At 40.2% G+C, this 22,022-nt stretch overlaps 1 protein-coding gene, 1 long non-coding RNA gene and 1 other non-coding gene across 4 annotated transcripts; 1 reads left to right on the forward strand and 2 right to left on the reverse strand.

Annotated features, from left to right (window-relative positions):
- Positions 1 to 9,353, reverse strand: LOC137665900 (uncharacterized). Of its 2 annotated transcripts, XR_011048557.1 has the most exons (5): positions 9,099 to 9,353; positions 4,340 to 4,376; positions 2,495 to 2,645; positions 1,152 to 1,336; positions 1 to 153 (listed from the first exon to the last, which is right to left on the reverse strand). It is a non-coding gene; the product is annotated as an uncharacterized lncRNA (long non-coding RNA). The 2 variants fall into 2 exon arrangements; XR_011048558.1 differs by lacking the exon at positions 2,495 to 2,645 and having other exon boundaries at positions 9,099 to 9,352.
- LOC137666063 (small nucleolar RNA SNORD93) lies at positions 3,997 to 4,084 on the reverse strand. Its single transcript, XR_011048586.1, has one exon. It is a non-coding gene; the product is annotated as a small nucleolar RNA SNORD93 (small nucleolar RNA).
- A 48-nt stretch (positions 9,354 to 9,401) lies between the features above and the next one.
- TOMM7 (translocase of outer mitochondrial membrane 7) lies at positions 9,402 to 14,243 on the forward strand. Its single transcript, XM_068405395.1, has 3 exons — positions 9,402 to 9,673; positions 12,985 to 13,033; positions 14,023 to 14,243. The coding sequence occupies exons 1-3, from the start codon at positions 9,493 to 9,495 to the stop codon at positions 14,036 to 14,038; spliced, it is 246 nt and encodes an 81-aa protein (XP_068261496.1). The 5' UTR covers positions 9,402 to 9,492; the 3' UTR covers positions 14,039 to 14,243.
- The last annotated feature ends 7,779 nt before the right edge of the window (positions 14,244 to 22,022 follow it).

Consider the following 22,022-nt stretch of genomic DNA (forward strand, 5'->3'; position numbering starts at 1 on the left):
TTTGCAAGAGTTAGGCATGTCATAGTTTATTTGTGCAAAAGATATGCTTGAGCACTGGACTAGATCTCAGAAATGTGGATTTTGTTCTTGCTTCTGTAGGTCACCTAGATGGGTAACTTGCAAGGCTACCACTCTATTCCTCAGTTTCTTCATCTGTAAAATAGGGATAATGATAGTCACTAGCTTTTAAAAACCATTTAAAGATATACATGGTTAATTATTAAACAGTGTGGATTCTCCCCTGTGAGTAACACACAGCTGCTAATACACTGACTTATCCTCTTTCATATTAGCATCTTTATTTAAACATTCGCTATTCTTACTGTGACATAGCAAAACACTCATTTTGTCAAACAGCAATTGTGAAGAAGCTTTTATCCATTACAAGTGTAATTAGAATAGCAGAGAAGTGATGAGATTGTCATCAGCTTTGAGCTGAAGGGACTATCTGGTATTTCAAGTTCATGTAACTGAAAGCAAAAATACTTTCCAATTCAAGTCTGCCCTCCACTGGCTTTAAGGAAACACTGCTAATAAATTTTGGCTCAATAGTTTATTTCTGTAATGAAGTGGAGGAACTAAATTAATAGAAGTGATACAATTTATTAATTGAGACCTTTAGTCAGCATTTCTTTTTAATTTTTTTAATAGTAGTTAAATAATTTGTAAATTTCTTTTTAAGTCCCATCTGGGCTCCCTGGCAGATTCTTGCTCTTCAGGTTTTCAAAAGCCCACCAGCATTTCATTCTTATCAGAGTTGCTGGAACTAATATACAACATGGGAAGCAACATTCTGCCCATGGTTTTAAAGACATTTAATAGAAAAACTACAGAAAAATATTTTGCTATGATACAATTAATGATTCTAATATATAGTGCTATACGTACTAGTGAAGTACTAATGTCCTAAAAGAGACCAGTATCAGTGTAGTCTAGTCTAGTACTCTATCACTAGAATCAGTCTTTCCCCCTAAAATCTGAAAGGAAAGAAGAACAACTTTTATTACCGTGTTTATTTTAGAGAGAACTTTCCATCACAAATCCTACATGCAATTAACTCATCTCTTAACTCAGGAGGACTCATTTTCCTTTCTATATTTAAAGTAGGAAGGTAATTGGGGGGGAAAAAAAGCTATCTTAGTTATACTTACTCATATAGATTCATCTAGCATGACTTCAACCCCAAGGTGGCATTTGTGTCTGGAATACAAAATCTGTACCATTACACACTGGAGAGGATGTGATAAAGCTGAAAAGCCTCTGGTTCATTTATCTTGTCATCTTCATGCTTCATTACACTTAACAGCACCTAATCTCTTGTGACTCCTACCCAAACCTAAAATAAAGGCGTAAAATGTGGTTTCTTCAGATGTGTACTTAATATACACTTGAAAAAAAGGGAAAGAATAAAAGTGTTACAGAAATGTCATTTTACTTGGACCTTTCAAATGCTTGAAAATCAGGGTCAGATTCATACCTCGCGCCAAGTATGCCTAACAGACTTTATGAAACAGAACAGAAGGAACTTTCAGAAGTTCCTTGAATGTCCTCTGCATCTGCTAAAATTCTTGCTGAAATTGCTATTACTCAAAATAAAACCTTTAGGAGTCCATATAACATTTTAGAGGAAGCAGTGAAAGGCACACAACTAATCTGTCCTTACTGTTTTGTGGGGGTTTTTTATTTTGTTTTTTTTTTTTTTCCTCAGGTTTTTTTTTGGTCGGTTGTTTTTTGTTTTCTGTTTTTTTCTTTAGGTAGGAAGCAATGCAAAACCCTACTGAAATCCAGTATGTACTGTTACAAATCACCCTCTTAAACTGGACTCCAAAAAACCAATATCTAAAATGACTGCCATTCTGCACTTCTAGGAGATTACTGTTTGAAATTTTTAATAATCCTAACTGAAAAGCAGCAGCATTGCCACATTGAAACACTGATAGATATTGTCCTGAAAGGTCATTGGTGTTCTATGCATGATAGATATTGTCCTGAAAGGTCATTGGTGTTCTATGCATTAGTGGAAAGAGTCTAAGATGAATTTACAGACACGTGAATTAGGCTGTCAATATACAGAGAAGATATACTTGCGTGTCTACTTGTCAATATTTTAAAATTAATAAAATCTAAAAACATTTGTCTGAGCTAAATATGGCATATGATTATGCTAAAATAGACAAAGTCTGGACAGAAATTATGTATGAAAGGCAAAAGGGACAGCATTTTAAGAGATTAAGTTTTATTTTAACAGAATAGTAAAAACCTCATTGACCATGAGTTGCACTTCATTTAATCCTGATAGCACTACACAAGACTTGCAAAGGAAGGAAAGAGCTTTCCTTGATCACCTTCTGGTATCTACAAAAGGCCTTAATTACTCCTCATTATAATACTAAATTACTGGTTCTAATCTTCCATGTGCTGAAGATCTCAGAGAATTTTCAGTGAAACCTGAACTACTGAAATGCGAAAAATAGAGAGACATAGATGCTGATACTTTTGTCAAAGTTGGTTCAACTTCAAGTTCTGAAAGGCAGTCCTTTCTGGAGTGTCACCTTTAGCAGGAAGCTCATGCAACGCATTCTGATGGAGCTTGGCAAGAGGAGGTGTGAACTGCTCCTCACCTTCTCGGTCATCGTTAGGCCACGCTGAATTAGGAATATGATAAAAGGTTTGTCCTGAAGTTTCTGAAGTGAATTCACCCAAAGTCAACAATCAAGATAAATTAATACCTACATTCAGTTTATCTAACTAATATTTGTTCAACATTTAGATATACTGGGAAAGATTCCGTTTATCCATACACATGACATATTTACTTTGTTGACTGGGTAATCGTATTCAAGATCTGAAAAATATACATATTTTTGTCTTTCCTATTATGAACTCTGTAATTTGCATTACAAGTTGTTAAAAACTATTATAATGACAACACTAAAACCTAGACTATCTTTGAAGTAAGAATTAAAGCTATGCTTTAATTTCTACTTAAACTGAAGCTATGCTAAATTAAAATTTAAATTATACTTTAAAAACAATCCTTAATTTTAACAAACATCCTTCCTGTTTAGGAGGCACAAAAGGAAAAGGATACTTAGGGATATACACATTAACTGAAACTATATTTTTTTTTAACAGTGACTTAAGCTAAAAACCAGAACTCACACTCTAGCAGAAAACCCACACAGATCTGTTCCACATCCACCTGGCATATTTCAGCTCAGAGGTCCTTCTTTCTCCTTTACTCCTTAGTTTTCTCTTTGCTTAAAACCAGGAGATAATTAGTAGCTTGTTGATGTTGTATACATTTATCTTGTAAAATCTGAGAGAGTGCATCCAAAAGCACTACCGTAAATCAGTGAAGTGAATGCTGTGCATCATCAGTTACGATTTTCAAATATTTCATCGTCTGAAAAAGTTGTTTCACCAGCATGTTTGTTTTTTGTAGACGGATGCTAAGAAAGACTATTACAACAAACGCTCGCTGAAGTGAGGAAGCTTACATTATTACAACGTTTAATTACAATTCTTATTTTTCAAATGCTCTAATTCTATGTTCTGTATCAAAGAGAAATATTTCATTTTCATGTGCAATGCTGTCAGCTGATTGCAAAGACTTCTATTCTCAGTTTCATGGTTGCCTCACCTTAATAAAATGTACTAAGGTCAGAACTGGTATAAAAACAAGTATACTGAGAGCTAAGACTTTTGGAAATCAGAATATATTCACTGTTTTCCTCATCTTGTTCAGTCATAGTAAAAATTTGCCTAAAACAAGCATATTTTAAGTCCTTTAAAATTTTTATAGATGTGTGCTGTCATAACAACATATTCTTCAGCAATAAAAATCTAGTTGAGATCTGCTGACCAATAAAAGGTTTACACTCAAATATCTTTAGAGGAAAATCCTCCTAGAGCTACTGAAGCTTTCACTGCTCAGATGCTAAGAAAAAAAGCTTAATTTAAAAACAGTGAATAAGCAAATATGGATATTAGTTTTGGCCTCAGAAAATCCTTTAATCCATCAGATTTTTGCATATCACTGAAAGTATGCAAGGAATCAGATTATTGTTTTCATCCTCGGCCAAGTACTGCAATCATGAAACCATGCATTTAAGAACTGTTGTGTTTTTAGAGGAACTACCTATGGTAAAAGGTAGCAGTATCTTTAAATGTAACACTTCATTTTCATTATTAAATGAAGATGGGGAAAATGGGAAAGTCAAGTTTCAAACAAGCGTAAGGTTTTGCAGCAGGTAATATTCAACTTTCAAGCACAACACCAGTTCTTCTCAAAGGTCTCTAAAAGCATTTGATGAGGTTCTGTTGAATGCTGTCTCACCTCAGACTGCTGTTTCTCCTTTCACTAGCCTCAGAAGCTGTAATGAAAAATAATGAAATTATTACTGTGTTGGCACTCAACTCCATATTACCACTCAGTTTTGTTTTATTTTTAAATAAATAAATTGTATAGTTACTGTATTGAATATAGAGAATTACTACACTTTGCTTTTTGTTCCTACCACTATGATCACTTTACTAATTTTCTAGACAGGCATCTGACAATACCACTTTTCTTGGAAATATCCTATATCAGACCATGACCAGAGTACAGCCAAGGAGTATCACACAGAAATTGTGTGATGAAATGAAAGAGATTCTAATTTGGACAGAATTTTTTTATATGCATTGCTGCTCTGTATTCTAAGTATGTTTTGAAAATATGCTAAAGGCAAAACCTCAAACATATTCACCCCCAAGTAATCTAGGCCTTAACAACATTCAAGAAAGAGACATTTTAGAATTCCGACATTTCCCACATGACATAATTGGACAGCCTTAGTCTTTTTTATTTTGACTGTAGTGCTTTCCATTTCTATTTGTATCTGTGAACTGACAGGGAACATTTCCCAGACCAGTAGTACTGCAGAGTAGCCAGGACTTATTAGGCTAAATGAATGGGAATACTAACATGGAACGGAAGAAAAGGACCATCATTACTAGGGCACAATAAAAATAGAAAGTTTAATTGTAATAATAAAGTGAAATAGACTGTCTAGTCATAAAATATTACTGCTTTTACTGACATCGTAAAGATTCAGCCTGTAATGGAAATCTGTTAAATACCTCTTGCTTATGTTCTTGTATTATTTATACTGATTTACAGTGTAATCCTCAAATACGAAATATCTACAATAGTGTCTTTGAAACGTGTTCCTCCTAAAGAGAGTCAAACTCAAACTTTGTTCCCAAGCAGATGAAATTAATGCAGTTTCTTGATAGTAAATTGAAGGGGAAATCTCAAAAGTGAGAGTGGTAAGTGCGTCATAGAGGTCGGCAGGGACTTCCTATGTAGAGTTTACAGTGATTTCTCACAAACTTTAATGTGTCATTTCACTTTGTCTCCTTCTTCAGCCTTCTGAGTTGCATGCACTGTTGCATGGCTTTGCTTTGTGGTGTGCTGAGATAAAGCTTTAGAGGTCTGGAATTCTTTATCCTGAAATGTACCCTTTGCACCAAAAACCAAAGACAAGCTACAGCCATCAGATAGAGGGATGTTATTTCCCTGAACCAGAGACTGACGCTTAGGTGATTCAGTCATGTCTATAAGAAACTCAGTTCTCTCCTTTACCTATAAAACCTGAAACATCTGGCCAGTTTACAATAAGTATTAGTGGTATTTATTTCCTATGAACATACAGCACTTGTGGAATTACTGCTAATCAAGTTAATAAAACAGTAGGGATTCACATTCTTCTTGTCCCAGTTAAAACCTCTGCAATTTTATTTCTAATTTCATTGTTGTTGCTGATCACATGAGCTACAAGCAAAGAAATTCAAAGAGGTTTTTTGTAACAAAAAACTTTCAACAGATATGGTACTACTTATTTTCTTTTGTCACTCCAGCAATCGGGGCTCTTGTTTTTCTTATTTAATGGATATACCATTCCAAATGTTTTTGACTTAGTTATAAGCCATTATAAAAAAAAAAAATCAAGCAAACCCAATATCCTTCATGGAAGTATTACCAAAAGAAATTATAAACATGAACTAGTACCCACAGCACACCCAAAACATCCTGCTTCTGCCTTCTCCAGGCAAAGCGGCCTCCACCAGTTTCTTACAGTACCCATTTCTTTGGGTATTACTTCTTACCCCTTCAAAAGAGCTCATTGTTTCAAGCCCAGTCATTGGCATCTTTGGTTTTAGGGGCCAATTTTCAATATTTCCATTATTTGCATAGTGCTGTCCCACCAGCTTGAACTTGCAGGGAAGATCACTGATGCTCACTTCTACCCTTTGGCTGAGTCGATGGTTCACCAAAGGACTGTTGAGCTCTCAGACCCTCTAACATACTAGGTGCAACAGGAGCCAAATAAAGGCACACAACACTTCTGGAGTCAGTACAAACCTTTACTGTGGGCATGCTCTGTTTTTTTTATGTTGTTTGGAGTTTTGCTTCTTTGTGTTTGTTTTTGTTTTGTTGGGTTTTTTTTGTTTTTTTGTTTTTTTTTCTGCAAATATGATATTTTGGACAGTATGAGACTATGGATGCGTGTTATGATGGAAGAAGTGCTGCTCTCCAGCCACTTTTCTTAGTTTACAGATATACTTTCTCAGCTTCAGTCTGTAATACTATATAAATTTAGACCATTAGCGATACAGAATCAACTCTGGTTTATTTGCATACAAAACACATGCACTTGTGCTCTTCTAGGCCACAGCACTGATTCTGTTTGCAAGAGAACTGTGGCATAGAAATACTAACTTTCTTGCTATTCACATCCTGGCTTCTATGGTTACATAAAGGAAATAACCTACAAGCTTTTAGTCAAATATTAGCATTAGCAGACACGAGAAATGACAGCTATCATCAAGGAAAGTTTCTGTGCTCTGAAAATTACTCCTTGACTTGATGTGCAAAGAAGAGAAGCAGCTGGTACACGTGATGCACTTTTATGAATACCCTTTCTCAAGAACATCCATCATAAGAGTGTACTGTACCCCAGCTGACATTGTTAAGCCAACTTATACTCAAAGGAGACAGAGCTGTTTAACAACTTTGATCAGTAGTTCAGTACATTTGACCTGAATCCCACTTACTTACACTAAAATGACAAGAAGTTTAAGGAAAATACCTTTTCAATTTAATTCCAGTACAGTGGGTCACATTTTACTGTAATATTTTGTAAGAGATTATTAACAAGCTCTGTGCTGTAATGAACAGTTGGTTTTGTATGTTTAGAAAGAACAAGCTGTAACAATAACTACATTGTGGAAACAGATCTGATTTGGTCTCATCTACATAGGAAAATCAATTTAATACAAACTGCTGAAAAACAAGTCCCAGCAGCAACCACTTCTCTTCCTTTGCAAGGTTAAGAAAAGAAGGTTCATTGGTTTGAATTTTCTCTTCTGAGTATGACAAGCCATTACACAGAATCACAGAATCACAGAATGTTAGGGATTGGAAGGGACCTCAAAAGATCATCTAGTCCAGTCCCCCTGCCGGGGCAGGATTGCCTAGACCATATCACACAGGAACGCGTCCAGGCGGGTTTTGAATGTCTCCAGAGAAGGAGACTCCACAACCTCTCTGGGCAGCCTGTTCCAGTGTTCAGTCACCCTCACCGTAAAGAAGTTTTTCCTCAAATTTAAGTGGAACCTCCTGTGTTCCAGCTTGCACCCATTGCCCCTTGTCCTGTCAAGGGATGTCACTGAGAAGAGCCTGGCTCCATCCTCATGACACTTGCCCTTTACATATTTATAAACATTAATGAGGTCACCCCTCAGTCTCCTCTTCTCCAAGCTAAAGAGACCCAGCTCCCTCAGCCTCTCCTCATAAGGGAGATGTTCCACTCCCTTAATCATCTTCGTGGCTCTGCGCTGGACTCTCTCTAGCAGTTCCCTGTCCTTCTTGAACCGAGGGGCCCAGAACTGGACACAATACTCCAGATGCGGCCTCACCAGGGCAGAGTAGAGGGGGAGGAGAACCTCTCTCGACCTGCTAACCACACCCCTTCTAATACACCCCAGGATGCCATTGGCCTTCTTGGCCACAAGGGCACACTGCTGGCTCATGGTCATCCTGTTGTCCACTAGGACCCCCAGGTCCCTTTCCCCTACGCTGGTCTCCAACAGGTCTGCCCCCAACTTGTACTGGTACATGGGGTTGTTCTTGCCCAGATGCAGGACTCTACACTTGCCCTTGTTATATTTCATTAAGTTTCTCCCCGCCCAACTCTCCAGCCTGTCTAGGTCCCTCTGAATGGCTGCGCAGCCTTCCGGTGTGTCAGCCACTCCTCCCAGTTTTGTGTCATCAGCGAACTTGCTGACAGTGCACTCTAATCCCTCATCCAAGTCATTAATGAATATATTGAATAGAACTGGTCCCAGTACCGACCCTTGCGGGACTCCGCTAGACACAGACCTCCAGCTGGACTCTGTCCCATTGACCACCACTCTCTGGCTTCTTTCCTTCAGCCAGTTCACAATCCACCTCCCTACCCGATCATCCAGACCACACTTCCTCAGTTTAGCTGCGAGGATGCTGTGGGAGACCGTGTCAAACGCTTTACTGAAATCGAGATAGACCACATCCACAGCAGCTGCATTAGTAATACTAGGAACCTGAAGACCTGGATCCGGCATTACTGCAATAGGCAGCAGACTACCTGAGAAAGAATGAAAACATGGTACAGGTATGACAGAATTGGCTGAGTCAATGGCACAGACATCATGCAGCAAGATGTCTCATGAGTAGTGGTGTCAAACAGACAATAGCTTGGCGGTTAGGACACTGCAAGGGGTTCTTGCAGAGACCACTCATTTACCAGTTAAAAAAGAAAGTGCCTGAGTACTTATCGGGTCTCCGAGCTTGTAAGGACAACAAGCGCTAAGTGCCGTGTTGGCGTTTTTTACGTATTAGGTCTTAAACCAGAATGCCTCTGCCTGTACCTCTAGTCACGCTTTCACTCCCAGAACTCTGCATGCATTTCCACACACCGAACACCGCACAGCCTGGTACCAAAGACGGAAAGGCATTTCCAGTTTCACTCAGAAACATTCTTCTTATCACTCCACTTCTACCTTTCACTTACCAAAAGGCACTTCCCAGCCTCCAGAGGCGGCGTGCAAGGTGTGCGCGTACCTCGAGAGCTCCGGGAAAGAGACACAGACACACCCGCAGGACCTACAGGCAGATGAAGGGGGCCCATAGCTTTTGCAACGCCCTCACCCTCGCACAAACGCCCCCGTCCTGGGGGGCTGCCCTCGGCCCGCCGCTCTCGGCTCGCGGGGCCGGCGCTGGCGCAAACCCTTCCGGGCTGCGGGCCGGGGCGGCAGCGGGCCGCCGCGCTGCGCATGCCCGCGGGGCGGTGACGAGCGGAAGGAGCCCCGCGGCCGCCATTTCCTCGCGCTTCCCAGGGAAAGATCGCCCGCCGCCGCCGCCACCGCCGAGGGGGTGTCTCCTCCCCGCAACCAGGCGGTGGCGCGATGGGGTCCCGCCCACCGCCGCTGGCGCAGCGTTACAAGGGCGGCTGGGCTCCTCCTCCTCTCTCCGCTGCCGCCGGAATGCCGAAGCTTAGCAAGGAGGCCAAGCAGCGGCTACAGCAGCTCTTCAAGGGCGGCCAGTTCGCTATCCGCTGGGGCTTCATCCCGGTCGTGCTCTACCTGGGTCAGTGGCGGACGGGGCACGGGCCGTGTGGGGCGGGGGCGGCGCTCGGCGGCCGTTGGGGAGGCGGAGGAGGAGAAGGGCTGGGCCGCGGACCGGGCCGTTACGGCCCCCCCGGCAGCGCGCGTGCAGCGGGGGGGCGGGCAGGAGGAAGGGCACGTGCGTGGGGGGGCTCCCTGATGCCGCTATCCGGGCTCTGCGGCCCTCACCGCGCATGCGCGGCCGGGGCAGACGGTGGCCTGGAGCGCTCTGGGCCCGGTGTGGCGGCCGGTGGGACCCGCGGGGTACAGGTGGGGGCTTACCCTTGCCAGAGCTGCGAGATGGTGTGTGTTTGGTTTTTTGGGTTTTGTTTGTTTTTGTTTTTCCTTTAAAAAGGTTTTTTTTTTGCCCCTTCCCCTTCTTGGAGGCGGTTCCCGCCCTCGGGCGCGCGTTGAGCCTGCGTGCCCAGTGAGGGGAGGCCGCGGGCGCCGGGCCCCGAAGGGGAGTGGGCTGAGCATGCACGGAGCAGCTTAACAGCGAACGAATCTGCGGTTTAATCATGCATCAGTGACTGACTGCTTTAGTAGGCTAGCCTGTGTGTTGCAGTAGGGAGTCTGTGTGTGAGGAGAAAACTGCGGCCCGGAGCTCTGCTACGTGGTGCCGAGGGGGTTGCCAGCCTCTGGGGGAGGTTGAATTTCCAGCTAGGGGCAGGTTATAGTCTCTCGCAAAATGGCGTGGCTCCTGTTTCCAAACAGCTGCGGAGCATTCAGGGGATGCCTTGATGTCGTGCCTGGCACCCAGGATGTATTTAGCTTGCTCCTGTCATGGGGCTGGCTGGGCATCGCTACCACATGGCACTTGTCCCGCTGAGTTTGGGCTGTATGCCATCAGCTGCCCTTGTTAAAGAGCCTGACCTACTTAAGATACGCACGTGTGCAATAGGCCCCACACTTGTTCGCTTCTCTTGTGACAAGGGGTCCCAGGAAAGCTGACCCACATGGTTCTTCAGGCTTGCTTTCTGCCCCAACTCAGCTGAGCCTTTTGGGAAAAGCATCTATAACAGGCAGGCATCTCTGCCTTGAATGCAAACATGAAGGAGGGTTGGGAGCTGGATATCTTTACAGTCAAAGCTGATAGTTTGTTTTAATTAATTAAGGGAAATGCAGTGTCCAATTTGAAGGGCTTTGGTTGGTCACATAATAGATAACAGTCGGGAAAAAGTTGGTCTCTTCAACAGTTACGTACGTGCTTTAACAGCTACATGTAAAAGAGGTCACTTCAAACACTATGGAAAAAATTAATTGTCAGTATTAGGTTTAAAGTTTAATTGCGTTTCCATTTGTAATGTATCAGCTATTTTAAATTGATAGTTTTTGGGTGGGAATTTCAGCAGTGTTTTGTGACCTAACTTTGCTCTTGCTGAAGTTTTGTTTTTATTTTAGTTTTTTTGACAGTATCTGTGCATATTGGAAAGATGCTCTTTGTTCTGAGGGGCACCAGAGGAAATTAAATAAGTTACTTCAAGTCATATAAAGCCATCTTATGTGCTTACAGTTACACTAATATCAGGGTGCCTAGTATGTTTCTGTTATGTGGTGGTGAGAAACTAAGTTGTAGTAGTTTAACTTCATACCTCCAGAAAATAAGTGTGCTGTTCCACATCTACATTGCATTCTTATCAATTTGTCTGCTGTAGTGAAAGGACATTAAGTGTAAGCAGATGGGAGGGGGGTGTGCAAGTGCCACCTTTGCTTGCCATAGACATTTGGAGGTGGCATACACTTTAAAAGTTTGTAGAAGTGGAAGAACCTCTTTTGTACTGGGGTTACATTTGAATCTGGGATGGAAGGTATGATGCAGTGGAAGGACAAGAGGCTACACAGTCTTTGGTGTCACTGATTCAAGGTAAATTTTTGTATTGACTCCTGTGTATGTGAAATACATGCTACAGGCAAGGAAACTTTCAGAAGTTTTGAACTTTAAACGTTCCCCGAGAGGCTTTCTAGGTCAGGGTGGGATGCTCAGGGAATGTACGAGGGAGCCTGGTGTGTGAATGTGCACTTATAGGTCATTGGTCAGGTTTTTTTCATTGTATTTTTTTAAACTTGCTTTGAAGTGGCTGCACCTGTTTTAAGTAGGTAAATTAGACCAGTGCAGCTTTGTTAAACCTGGCTTGCTTATTTAAAAGTACTAGGCAGGGGAAAAAGCCAGAAACATTCACACACACAGAGTGCGACTCCTAATACAACTTCATGAATTTTAAAGCAATTTTGCTGGACAGTATGGCAACCAAAGAAAGTGGGTCAGGATGTTTAATAGTCTCAGATCACACAGGGTTATCTTCAAAGAGCTAACCCAGTGCCTGTGAAGCTAATGGAATTTTTTCCATTAACCTTCATGGCCTCTGTTTCAGGCAAGCTGACATTAATTATTTATTTTCTGTAAACAAGGGAAATAATGTTTTTCATGTAACATCTATTTCTAGATAGCAAGTGTGGGAGAGAGTGTTGCACAGAGCATAAATTGTATGATTCTGCTTCAAGACTTAATTTACAGTCCAGTGGGCAAAGGTATTTCATACAGTGAACCTTGAATTCCTTCTCTAGCATACATTTGCTTTAGTGGATTGGTATTTGAGTCATTAGCTGGGGATGAACTCTTTGTAACTAACTTTCTTTTCATTTTCTTGGATGTTAGTAGATGGGCAAAATCTTGTTTCTTTGCAACCTTTAGTCCTAGGTAGCTTTTCAAAAAGTGCCAGTAAAAATAGAAGATTTTAGGTGTAATTGATTTAACATTTACAATTCTCTAATCCTAAATTGAGTGAACTGTTTCTGCAATGTCACTTCTAAGTTCTGTGTCAGATGTCATTGCAGCACATTGCCTGCTAGGACTCAAGGTGGTCACTTATAGCAGTTATAGATGTCACTGTTGATTCTGGCTTACTAGGCTGCTTTCTGAACGATGTTTAAAATGTGTGTTTGCATGTGTATAGGCATGTGTGTCTTGATCTTTGGGGTAGATAACTTCCTCCATCTCGCATGGCTAGTTGTCCCTGAATTTTAAGGCAGATAAAGATGCAGGTAACAATTCTAAAAAAAAAAAAAAAAAATATCTGTACACTTGTATTTATTTTCTCTGCTTTCTAATGCTGGTAATAGTGCGCCATTTTTGTTTAGGTTAGTACACAAGTTCATGAATCATGGTTCTCTGCTCAGTAGGTTTTCTTTTTTATTGCCATTTGATGGGCTGGAATAATTTGATAGTGATTTAACTATGTAGGAGTCTGCACATACATTACATACATATATTTAAATATGTATGTTTCACTTTAGGTTTTAAGAGAGGTGCGGATCCTGGAATGCCCGAGCCAACTATCTGGAGGTATGTATCAGTTCCAAGTGTACATGCAAAACCAGTGCAGATAGTTACCATTTTGGGTGTTATCTCTGGTTTGCACTGGACAGCGACAGTTGTGAAAGTTGCTTTCATCCATTGTTTTTAATTGTTAATGAATATGGTAGTAACATTGCTTAAAAGCTGCATGAAATAAAGGGCTATATCCTTCAATATTAGTCATTGTCATGAAGCAAAGTGCAGTTGCCTCTTTCTTGTGGGACTGTTTTAGTGCTGCAATGTCATGGCGTTAGTAATACGTGAATTCTTGTGGTATTTGAATTTTATTGGAGGGCTTCTGTGGGTCAAGCTGATTAAATAAAAGTTTTGAAGAAATGTGACTCTCTTATTTTTCTTGAAATAACTTTGGTTACTGCGCAGAACCAGCTATACCTAAGACAAATAATTGTATTGTTTGCAGAGTCATATATTAACTCTTGTAGCTTCACATAGTTACAATGTATTGAAATTTCATTTTTCAGATCCAACCATTCAAGGAAGCTACTTTTAACAGTAGAAAATATTAAAAAAAAAAACCAGTATCAAGATCATGTTACAGTTTCAGTAAAATCTTCTGTTGTCTTAAGAACTAACTTGTTGGAGTTGTTTGTTTGCTGACAATGTTTCTATGTTTAGCTTCACTAGCAGTTTCAGACTATTTTTTTTTTTCTTAGTCCATTGAATGTGTCTCTGAACAGCATAAAGTACATGTTTCTTACCAGAGTGTATGTACATAGATACTGCAAGCATATGTTTAGGTCTAACCTGAAGCTTACAGACACTCATTTTGTTGGGCACGTTTGCACTGAGTAGGCTTAAATTTTATCCTAAAGGTGGCTTTATTTCAGTATTTTGGCGGGTAGCATTTATTCTGTACATTTACAGGGCTGCTCCTCCAGACTTGTGTTTTACAAATATCCGTTTAAAAACAAGTACCTGCTGCAAATCTGACTTTTTCCTCCCCCCTCCCCTTTCAGTCTACTTTGGGGATGAAGGATGCGGCGGTCCTGTTCTAGAACCAGCTGATGGACAGAGAAAGTCTGAAGAGACGTACATTCCAGAGGATGAGGCGGACATTTACACTAGCTTGCGCAATCAGCTTACTAATGACATAGGTTGTACATACAACAAAATGGAGTTTATATGGACCTAACTTATTTGCATTACAGTGTCATTAAATAAATACAATTTGAATGAATATGCATTGGTTTTAAGTCTTTACATAAGTATAATGTAGTAATTTCTTTATTACAGAAAGGATAACCTGTTGTGTGGGCTTTTTTTCCCAAAATATGGTGACATTTGACCCCCATATTTATCCCTGTTATGGTATCTTTTGGGTAAAGATTCCTCTTTATCTTCACAGTAACCAGAAAACTGAGCTAATGTTTTAAATACTTCAATATTCTTCAAAGATTTCTTGCCTGAATGTTGGTAACAGTCTGTAGCTGGTCACTGTGCTGACCTGGGGTTTTCTTGGTGGGGTTGTTTTTTTTTCCTTCCTCTCAGATTTGTTCATCTCTGGATACCTTAAGGATTGAGAGATGTATGTGCTTTTTCTCCTAGCATAGTCAGATAGTAAAAAGTATACTTTTCTATCAAATTTACCTTTAAACACTATGTACATTTTCCATAATTTGGGATGGGGTCAGAGGACATAAGTGCTCTGTGTCTGTATGTGTATATAGTGCTCTTATTGTAAGAGTAAGTTATTAATGTACAACTGAAGGAAGGCAACAATCACACTAAACAAGGTACATGCTTTATTTTTACTCCGAAGTCTTGCTCTTTGGAATACTGTTGGTTTGGCTTTAGTTGGTTTTCTCACTTTTAACACTGAAATTCAGGCACTGAAATGGCAACTGCTTGGTTTCTGTTAAATAGGAGCATTGGGTAGATCATTCTCTCCCCTCTAGAGCTGTAGAGGCTCGTTTGTGTCTATGCAGTGATTTAAAAAAAATGTTTATTGGCTCCAAACTATCAGTGCAACAAAAGTATTCTAGATTTCAGATTGGCTTTTTTTTTTAACCCCATAGATTTGCAGACAGTTTTTATGTTACTTAAATATTTAAGGAATAGGAGATTGCTCAGTTTCTCCTCTGCTATGAAAATTCATGGTAAAATTTTACTGTGTTTAAGGGCAGGCATGATTGGAAAGAAAATGAGAAATGAGCCAAGAGGAAAAAATTAAATTGAAAGACAGGAATTTGGAAGCGGGGGGGGGAGTGGGAAACATTTATGAGAGGTAATGCAAACCAGCATGTTCTTTAAAATTCCATTAATCATGGTAATTAAATCAAATGTCATGAAATAGTGGGATGACTAATGATAATAGACTGCTGACAGGGGAACAGAGTAAGGACTGAATGCAGAACGCTTTTCTTGTGACCCTGTATCCTGTTGATACTGCAGCTTTTCTAGTGCCTTTTTTCTCATGGTAACTTGAGATTAATGTAACTGCTCATATGTCTTAAATTATGAAAGGAGTTCAAATTCCGATCCTTTTCCTTGACTGATCCTAATTACAATAGTAATGAAGTAATCTGTTGGTACTTGATAGTGGCTTTAATCATCATCAGGAACATTTTTATTATGTTGAATCTAGTGGAATAACCGGAGATTTTTGGTACTAAGACATATGGTATTCGGTGTAAAGTAACTCGGATTTCTTGAAATCAGATTTTGCATTTCACAAGGGTATGCAGTACCCAAAATGCAGCAGTGGGTGGATGGACACAAACACCTGCAGAAGTATATTTCATGTGCACTATTTTATGTCAGACATTTGGGGATGTGGTTTGTGGGTCTTAACCACCACATGGTTGCTCTGGCTGCTTTCCAAGAATAATATTTGGCAAGAGGTAGAGAGATATGGAAGTGTTCTTGTCTCCTTCGTGGATATATCGAGCACAGGCCAGATTCCATGATCTTACCATGCTGAAAATTTCCCTTAAAAGTAGTTGTAGTTCAGGGTTTTTTTCGGAGACTTGGAAATACTGGATAAATATTACTTTTCTTACTTTTAAAATTTTACTTTAAGCACACTGGATAGCAAATTTTTGGTAATGCACTGCTGTTGTGGAAATAAGTGAAATTATTGTTCTCTTAAAAAAAAAAAAAAGTATGGTTCAGGAAAGTCATTAGCGTAGAACCTTTGGATTTTCAAATTGAGGGGGGAAAAATGTGTTTCATAGTACATTCAAATCAAGTTAAATTGAATGCCACTATGTAGTATAACACTTCTCATTTGTTCAACCAGACAGTGTTTCATTCAGTATAGTGCTCTCTGTAACTAAAAGTGAGTGAAACTCCTTAAATAAACACTCCTTTTTTTTTCCCCTGAAAAAAAAAAAAACCCACCAAAACCAAAAACCAACAGAATAAGCATTAATCATAAGTCTTGGTAATTAATTGTAAGGCAGCAAAAAGCAGAACCAGAGAAAATTTTTTTTCAAGTTTAAAAATGAAGGATTCTTTCATAGCAATGCCTGGAAATTACTTTGCAGTTACTGTTGTTTTCACAAAATTCAGATGTGCTCGTAAGAGCAGATCAGTGTTCTGTGAAATTATACATTAAACAGATTCCTATGAAGAATCTTAATTCCCTAAAATAACTTCAGCAAATATGCTAGTTTTGTCAAGACTTTTTTTTTTTGGTGGTGCTAGGGAGAAGAAGGCAGGTCTCTGGAGTAAAGTGGAGGAACTCTCATGTTTGTCAAGGCTGTGGGCTAGGGACTTAAAGTTAGGTGTTACTTGCTCCAGGTGTTTTAATCTCTAATTCTTGCTTTTCCAACCTTCTCCTGGTGAAACCTGAGAAAGTTTTATTTTACTGTCAGATGGGAGACACTTAAAAAAGAACAAACATGAGCTCCCCTACTTGACTGTATTGATCTCTGACAAATTAATCGGTGGCTTTCGCTGCCAAGTACGGATTCTTTCCTGTAGCAGAGTTTGTGATGCGGTCCTTTGAGACCACGTATGAACTCTTAGTATTGGAATAAAGTCGGTGAGTGTAGTTTACTGAAAATTGAGCTGTGACTTCCACAGCTGAGCTCAAGGCTACAGTCTGAGATGTGTGAAATAAAGTCATTGATGCCTTCCTATGTGCTGTGAAGATTGTACTAATTTTGAAGTATCCAGCTGATCTCACCTGGAGATAGAAACTGTTCGGCTGTGTGCCTTGTGCCTGTAAAGTGGAGGTGGAATGTGCTTGTGGTTGCCTTAGTGTCAGGGGAATACCCCAGGTGGGAGGCTGTCGCTGGAGCCTCTTATACCTGGTGACAAACAGTAGCGCAAGGGGCCAAGGGGAATGTTTCCACCTGGACCAGTCTTAGGAGGATCAAAGGTTGCCATGCTCACTATGCTGCTTGCCAAAAATGAAGGCATCTTGAGGATTTCAATGCAAGAACAATGCCCCATTCTCCATCTTGAGTGACCTGCAGTCCCATGCCCATGGTCCTTTCACATCAGGAAGACAACATTTCCCTTTGTCAGAAGGTGCTGGTCTGCCTTCTGGCCTCCTCCTGCGAGTGTGGCAGCAATGGCTTTTGTGTGGTCTCCAAGGAGGGTGTCTGTCCTTAACCCAGGACTGAAGAAATAGGCTATTGCTCCTCCTCCAGCCAGAATGTGTGTGAAAAGCTAGCAGAGTGTCAGGAGGTTATGATGGGCAAGGAACAGTATGGTATCCTGTCTTCTGAATATCTTGTTCACTGACCACAAGAGCTGCTGGTGGCCTTACCATTCAGGAACAATTTCTGTGTTTTCTATATTTTCTTAAAACTGCCTTTCCCATCATTGTGTTCAGCTGGAGTCAGAAGATCGGTTACGACCTGGTACCATTGGGTGATCGTGGTGGGCAGCAACTCTTCAGCCCTCAGTTGTGACAGCCCCTTTAGGAAAGCATCTCCTGAAAGCTGGGCTCTGAGGAGCTGCTCTCGGGTGTGGGCATAGCAAATGGTGCAAAGGGGGCCAAAGACCTTGGGCTAAGGGACAGGGAGGAAGGAAGGTAGGGAGAAATTTGGGTCCTGAAAAGAGAATAAAGACAAGGAGGTCGGTCAGAAGAAGAATAAAGAGTAGGAAAAATGGACAAGGTTTTTAAAGGTGAAGATGAAGTAAGAAAAAGGCGTACACATCAGAGAAGGAGCCACAGAGCCCTGTGTGATGCTGACGGAGTCTTGTGAATTTGGTGGTTTTCTTGGTCTTGGTGTGGACTGGAGATCCCCTGGTAATAGAGTGAAAAATTGGTCTGTTTAGTGTCATCACTGAACAAAGAAGGAAAAAAGATACCTGGCTTTCAGTGTAAATTTGTTCTTAATAAGTTAATCTACAAAGGAACCTACTTGTTTGCTCCAAAAACTCTTCAAGGCTTGACTAGTTGTGAGGTAAAAATGAAGCTGATAAGAAATTTGGAATGAGTGTTTAATTCTGCTACAAATTCCTGGTGTAGACACAGCTGGTATAAAGTCACTGTACTGTATCTCATCACAGTTATAAAACAGGGTACGTGCTTTTTTTTTTTCCTTGATTTAATTCATCAGCAAAACTCACATTAACTTAAACCTGTAGCTTTCAAACATGTGAACTCTGCAGACCAAAGCAACGTTCATAATTTTGTCACAACAGGCCCCTGTGTTGGCAGTGTAAAAAACCTGTCCTTGGCTTCTTCGTACAGCCATCTTCCAAAATGGACGTAGGTGAAAAAGTGCCTCTTTAAGATGTATTTTTGTTGCATTGTGTTGTAAGTGAAATAGGGATCTAACACATTGGGTTTTATCAGGAAAAAGTGCTAAAACAAACTATATACCCTGGATATTTTTAGAAATATTTCTTTACAGACTTGGAATTTAAGCTATGGTGATACTGATAATATATTTGGAAATAAAAGCTCATTACATCTGTCCTCACCACAGGAGTAGAGACCACATCCTGGTTAAACATCATATGACTAATTTGATTTTTACAAGTGACTCCTTAATTGCAATTTCTAAATACTTTTCCATGATGATGTGCAATGCAATAGCTGTTTCTTGGTTAAGCTTGTGGGTTACATGCATTGTTTCTTGGTTATGCTTATGTTAACTCAGGATTAGGGGATGGGTAAAACAGAGGGGGTGCTTATCTGCTAAGTGGAAAAGGGTATTTACTCTCTGATTATTTCTTCTGATTAAGAAATCAATTCCAAGTTTCTATCAAAAATAAGTTTGAGCAACTGCAAAGCAGGGAGCAGTTATTAGCCTGGGAAGTGAGATAAGCCCGATTTCCAGTTATGTTCCAATTCTGTTTCTCGGGGTCCACTTTGTTCTCGTAGAGACCTCCCGAATGGTGTGATTTGTGACAGTGCAACCTGAAAGCGGTCCCTTTCCAGCCAGACTGCAAGGTTGCCTGTACATCTGCCTTCATTCCAAATGGTCTCTCTTCTAACAAATTCGGTTTTCTTTTACAGTCCCGTCCCAAGTCACTGAGCTGTATGATTAGGAGCGGTATAAGTCTTGCAATTGAGGGACATCTTTGAACTTCATTGTATTTGTTAATGCATGCTAATGTGGCACAGTCAATATAGGGTCCCTTTTCCCTTTACATCTCTTCCCAGATTGTTAGAAGTGGAAAAGGAGACAAAGAGTATTGCTGTGCAGTAGTGATGGTGCAGTAGCTAATTTTTCTCTTTTGAGCTGAGGACGGGACTTTGAGCTTTCCCTATGTCACTTTACTTTTGTGTGTAACAGCTCTAAGTGATTCTCTCAGGTAATAAAACTGTTAATACAATTTGCTTGTACATCATGTTGTCCCTATTTATATGGTACAGAATGTAGAACTGTATTATCTATTACTACGGAATTTCAAAGGGAGAAAGAAACAACTAATCATTAATACATTTGCTGTTATTGAAACCAGCCAGAATTTTGCCCTCAGTACAGTTGAAACGGAATAAAAATCTTGAAAATACTGTATTAGGTAAGCACTGTCTAGTAAAATAAGTGTGGCAGGGCACATAAAATATCAGTTTTCTGAATCTGAAGATTAATGTTTAATTTTTTTGAAATAGATTTTCTCACAAAAGATTGAATCTTCTTAGATTCTGGTCACTGAACAGAAATTCAGTTTGCAAAATTTCTGTAGTGTGTTTTCTGATGACCGCCAAAGTCAGTCTTGAAAGTACACCGAGACTTGGTTAAATATGTTTAGATTACAGAAATTAGTTGATTTTGTTAGGAGTTCAGGGAGGAAATGGTATTTCAGTGTTGGAGCCTGCAGAGGTTGCATTTCTAGGGGCACGGGTTTTGGTTTTCCTCTTACCAAGAAGAAGGAAGAAATTCACTGAGAGAGATCAGAAATTGTTATCTGATCATTTGACTCGAGAAGCAAGGGTTTACAGAAAGCTTCCCACGCAATATCACAAGGTTTGTAGTAATATATATGTATTTTGCAGCACTTCTTGACCATTAGGATCTGAGTTTGATGTATACTATTGCATACTTACCTTTCCACCATTTTATCCTTTGAATTGACTGCGGAAAAGCTTATTAGTCACAAATAACAGTGGCAAACTTAGGGGGAAGTTTCCCATTGAGCTAAGCTAACCTAATGGCTCATTACTGCTGAAAAATGGTCCTACTCCCCTTGCTTCACTGATGGCAAAACTCTTCCATCTCTTGTAGCATCAGCTCTGTCTTGCTAACCTCACTTGCCATCAGCCGTTGATAAAGTCTGTGAAGGTACTAAGGTGCAGACAGCCTTTTTCAAGTAGCTGTTGTTCTTTCCGCCAAAATTTGGTGTTTACATCAGTACGTAGGCTTACTGGGCAGGGGATGGTGCTGCAACCTGGGAAGTGGATCAGGCTGAAATGTTCCTTTTTTTTTTTCTTTAAAGTTTCTTACACATCTGGAAAAAAAGTGTGTTTAAAAAAGTAGAGAAATGATACTTCAGAAACTGTCATTACAAAAAAAGTAAGTAATTTTGCATTACAGATTACTTTAGTATTAGGTTGCATTCTGTCTTTTTAATTTTTTTCCTCTTGTCTAGCATTTTAGTGTCATGTCCGCAGCACCGAGGAATATTTTGTTTCTCATCTTTAACACTGTCTTATTACCATGGGCTTTTCTTGCATACTGTAGAGTGTATGCATGCTTTTTAACATAGCTTTACTCTCTTCCTGCATTGGGAAAGAAAATTCAAGATGAAGGGAGTTAGTAATCTGTTGACCATTCCAAAATCACTGAGGTTAATGAGTGGGGATGCAAGGGAGCCTGGGGAAGGGCTCATTGGGATCTGCGGGGAGAGACTCATCCCGTACAGCAGCAGCCAAAATGCTTCTTTGCTGGGTAGTTTCCTAGTTTTTATAGTCAATTATTAGCAGGTCTTTTTTGGTTTTGGGCTTTTTTTTTGCCTTGCTCAGTGAGTTAGCTGTCAGTTAGGAGGAGCTCTCTTCAATAAAACTGTTGAGGTATTTAATTGTTGCTAAAAGTAGCACAGTTGTTTTTGAGGATTGATCTATAGGAGTTAGGAACTCTCATTTTTACTACTGTTCTGTTTTCTTAAGTGTTTGCGCTGCTCTGCCAACTAAAATAAATGTCCATGTGTGTTTTATTGATTGTTGTAAAATACTTTCTACACAGCAAAAGGACAATAAGTTGGTTAGTTTGAGAGGCCCCATAACATGCTCAACAGTGTTTAATTCTCCTCTGGCTTCCATATGAATTCCCCACTGCAAGTCTTCATGTGCCACAAGCACCAATGAGTTTAGATGTCAGCAAGTGGTGCTTATCCTGGGGGCAGTGCCTGAAGGTGGCACAGTGATAGCAAAACGATGGCCAGCAAGGCAGCTGCTGTGTTGAAGTACCCTGAGAATTGCAGGTGGCTGTGGAGAAGCCACAGGTAAAATGATGTCAGCTTGGCAGCAGCATCAGCAATACCCTTCACTCCACAAAGGACTTGAAAGATGACCTCATCACCCAGCAAGTGGTTATCTTTTCTCATCTTC

The sequence above is a fragment of the Nyctibius grandis genome, chromosome 7 (genome assembly GCF_013368605.1).
Source record: "Nyctibius grandis isolate bNycGra1 chromosome 7, bNycGra1.pri, whole genome shotgun sequence".
Lineage (NCBI taxonomy): Eukaryota > Metazoa > Chordata > Aves > Nyctibiiformes > Nyctibiidae > Nyctibius > Nyctibius grandis.

Bases quoted from the DNA above. Each gene is read 5' to 3' on its own strand.
- TOMM7 (XM_068405395.1), top strand. From the start codon at position 9,493: ATGGGGTCCCGCCCACCGCCGCTGGCGCAGCGTTACAAGGGCGGCTGG. The intron at 9,674-12,984 runs GTCAGTGGCGGA...GTTTCACTTTAG, and splicing joins CCCGGTCGTGCTCTACCTGG to GTTTTAAGAGAGGTGCGGAT.